General features: G+C 32.2%; 1 protein-coding gene across 1 annotated transcript; it reads right to left on the bottom strand.

Moving 5' to 3' along the window:
* Nucleotides 1-1,201: 1,201 nt before the first annotated feature.
* LOC109814934 (7-deoxyloganetin glucosyltransferase) lies at nt 1,202-3,246 on the bottom strand. The gene is made up of 2 exons (XM_020379476.3): nt 2,667-3,246; nt 1,202-2,293 (listed from the first exon to the last, which is right to left on the bottom strand). The coding sequence occupies exons 1-2, from the start codon at nt 3,178-3,180 to the stop codon at nt 1,362-1,364; spliced, it is 1,446 nt and encodes a 481-aa protein (XP_020235065.2). The 5' UTR covers nt 3,181-3,246; the 3' UTR covers nt 1,202-1,361.
* Between the last annotated feature and the right edge of the window lie 659 nt (nt 3,247-3,905).

The following is a 3,905-nucleotide window of genomic DNA, read 5'->3' as shown; positions in this document are numbered from 1 at the left end:
CCTAGATGCAACTTGGTGGCCAAGGATGGAATCTTTGGGTTTAGATTGGCTATATCTAGGTTCATGATAAGACCATGCAACCTTTGCCCTCCACTTGAGCCTAAGCCTTTCTAACACCAAAAATAGACTCAAAAACACCAAAAACATGCGTCACCCTCTAATTAACACCCTAGTCCAAAATTAAAAACCCTAATCATCTATAGCACCCCATAATACAAGGGTAAAATAGGAAATACAAAAGAAATAAATTCTAAGTCCTAAACACCCCAAAATACAAGGGTAAAATTGGAATAAAGCAATAAAATCTATACTACTCAATTTAGGCCTAGGAGAGGGATCCATACATGGTATCTCTCCAATCTCCTAGCCATGATCCATGTGATGGGTCTCACATGAAATACCATGGATGGTCCTCCATCATGACCATCCAACCAATTTCAGGTGATATTAATTTTTTTACATTGTTATTTCATTATTTTATATTTGTTATCACTAAATGTGAATTTATAATTGCTAACTTATATTTAAATTGTTGCCATAGATCAATTAAATTTGGATGAGGATGATAATAATGATGCGCAAACACAAGGGGATATTATGGGAAACATAATCTAAATGAAAGTAATGTTGAGGAAACTATTGACAAAGGTTTTGGGTTTTTTGACGAAGAAGGAATGACTACCACAACTTTGACTCCTTGGACATAAATATTTTACATAGACTTGTTTAAAACATGTAGTTTGATTTTTTTTTAAAAATTATTTATAGCTTTGCTATGAGACTTGTTATATGTTTGAACTCACAAGTTACATTAGAACTTAAGTGAATTATTTATTTATTTGTTTGAAACTCATATTTAGAACTTGTTTTATTTACTTAAAACTCATGAATGACATTATATAATTATGTTAAAATGTATTTGTAATTTCTTTTAAACTTCTTTAAGGAATATGTGAATTTTACTTAAATTTATAGGTTTGGAATATGTATGACATGAATATTCTTGAAAATATTTAATAGAGATCAAGTCATACAATTTAATAGGTGACCCACTAGCTCAACCTTTAATTTATTAATTTAGTACGTTTTACTGGTTTGATGATTGATCCAATTTTTAAAACACTATAAACCAAACAAGTAATGGTTATTTTCTACCCTACATAACCGGAAAATTCGAAAGAGTAATACTAGACAATTTCACTAAAACAATTTAATTATAAAGCTTATATATATTTTAAATATAACTACCAATTCTAACTGATGCATCATTTTTGCTTCACAAAGCAACAAATTCAAGAGAAGATCACTTAATTATCACAGTACTGCTTTGCGGGAAAAAAAGAAAAAAACAGCTCTTTAATCTAATTTTGTTTAAGTAACACTTCACTAATAACTTTTTCCAAGTTCATGTATGAAGCACCACCAGGCCTCGTGTTCTCCCCTGCCATTTTCTTCAACTCCATGACCTTTTGCCTCATTTTCTTTCCTTTCGTTCCCGTCATCAATTCATTCACCATTTTCTCCACCTCCTCTCTCTTCACATTGCCACCGATTTCAATCGCAACACCACATTCATTGCAAATAAGTCTACAGTTTGTTGGTTGATCCGCAAAAAATGGCCAACACAACATTGGCACACCAGCACAAATGCTTTCAGTTATTGAGTTCCATCCACAATGTGTCAAGAACATACCAATTGAAGGGTGGTTCAGAACTTGCTCTTGTGGACACCAGCTTGCTATTAGGCCTCTATCCGAAGTTTCATTGACAAACTCAGATGACAAAATCACCGAGCCACCAATGACAAGATCAGGCCTAATAATCCAAAGAAAGGGTCTCTTGCTGTTGGCCAAACCCCAAGCAAACTCCAAAAGTTGCTGTGGAGACATAACTGTGATGCTACCAAAATTCACATAAACAACAGACTTTGCTTCCTTGGATTCAAGCCATTCAAGACACTCAGTATCTTCCTTCCAAAGATTGGAACCTAAAGATGCCAAGTGGTTCTGTGGACTTTGACTTAAAAATGAAGGAAAAGGTCCAATGGGGTAAAGAGAAGGGAGCATGGAGGAGAGAACATTCAATGCATCTTTCTCAAGTTCATCAAAACTGTTTATAATAACAGCAGAGGCTCTGTGCATATTATCTGCCACTTCCATGAGGAATTCTACCATAAAGTTGTTTCGATCTGTACTCCGTATAAAGTCAGGAAAGTCCTTCAGCCTAAAGTTTTTCATACCTGGAATCCAATCCACTTTTGTGTCCAAATATCCATTTGTCAAATAACTCTCATCTGCAATCATGATTACAAAATTTACAAAGCCAATAGCTCCGAGTTAAATATTTCAAAACCCATACATAAATATATAAACGTACAATTCTTGCATCAGCATGTACCCAACAGTTACAACTAGTAAAAAACATTAAAGTAACCTTTGCTAAGACTTTGTTACCTCTTCAGTTATTATTTCATGGTAGAATTACTTGGATTTGGTCTCTCTAAGATAAATCAAGTTAATCTTAGTCTTTGAAGAGAAAATCAATAACTACTAAAATCAATTAAGATTACTCATTGTATCTCCTATAACGAGTTGCTTACCTTAAAGAAACCACTTTGAATTACTCATGTTCATGAACTTTGTTACAGAAAGAGCTTAAGTTGATACCTTTGAGTGGTATGAGACCTTTATCAAAAAGAGTGCGGTAGTGCATAACAGCCAATAAGGAACAAGCACTGGCCGGTGGAAATAGAACAATAGGGAGTGAAAGTTCTTGAGCAGCTTGTAGAGTAAAAGTCATGGCACAATCAGAAACCAAGCAAGTAACAGGAGTGGCAGAATGATTGAGTTTAGCAAGAAGATCACGAAAGGGTGTGAGAAAGTTCTCTCTCACTGATTTACAAAGGGACACTATGTCTTGAGTGACATCAGCATCTTCGTCTGTTGTGGGAAGACCATCTCGAATAGTCTCAAAATGAAAATCTGAGAGGCCATCAAGTGCATTAGAACCCCTTGATTTGATCAAGCGTTTGTGGTTGTATTCAGTGTGGACAAAGGTTATGTGAAAGCCTCTCAGATGAAGCAACTTTGCTAGTTTGAACAATGGATTGATATGGCCTTGAACTGGATATGGGGTCAACACGGCATGTGGCTTTCTCTCTGCAGAATTAGTCATCTCCATTTTACCTTGAGCTATGAACAGCGATGAGATACAAGATAAGCTTGCGCTTCCTTTATCAGGACCTGCCTAAAAAAATTGAGACAAAGACAAATTTTATATTTAAAATATTATTTTTTTTATTTTATTATAATTACATTAATGACAATAAAATTTGAATTTAGTACCTTGCGGCCTTGCGCATATTATCATAATTTCCATAATTAGAGTCGACGGTAATAGTTCACTTTTAAATATTATTCTTTAATATAACTTATTAATTTATATTTTAATTTTCTAACTTTTTAATACTAAAAGTGTTCTCGAAAAAATAGTAGCACTATTGTTAATCAAAATTTAATAATCATTTAATTTCAAAATTTTACTCTAGGATTATTCATTCAAACACTATCTTGTAATTTAATAAATATCAAAGTGAATCTAAAAGTTTTAATTTTGAAAAAAATATTTTAAAAATAACAACAATTTCAAGTATTATTAATAATATTTTGTAAATATTACATGCATTTAAAAATAATTTTTAATATAATTTAGTATTTCTAATAGGATATTACTTTCTTTTGTTAATAGTTTTTAGTACCTTTAATTTAGAAAAAAAAAAATAAGAAGAAGCTAAACTCACTAATGATGCTCAATAAAATTTAAATTTGTTTCAATATTAATATCATATTATTTTAATTTATTCTCCTTTAAAATTTTTGAATATTGATATTCAAATAAAAAAGTTC

This window comes from Cajanus cajan, chromosome 2, assembly GCF_000230855.2.
Source record: "Cajanus cajan strain Asha chromosome 2, NIPB_CcT2T_4, whole genome shotgun sequence".
Classification (NCBI taxonomy): Eukaryota; Viridiplantae; Streptophyta; class Magnoliopsida; order Fabales; family Fabaceae; genus Cajanus; species Cajanus cajan.
This window is presented reverse-complemented; position numbering and strand designations above follow the sequence as displayed.

Excerpts from the sequence above, each read along its gene's own strand:
- LOC109814934 (XM_020379476.3), bottom strand. The coding sequence starts at position 3,180 with ATGGAGATGACTAATTCTGCAGAGAGAAAGCCACATGCCGTGTTGACC. Across the intron at positions 2,294-2,666 it reads AGGTCTCATACCACTCAAAG|ATGAGAGTTATTTGACAAAT; the intron begins GTATCAACTTAA and ends TCATGATTGCAG.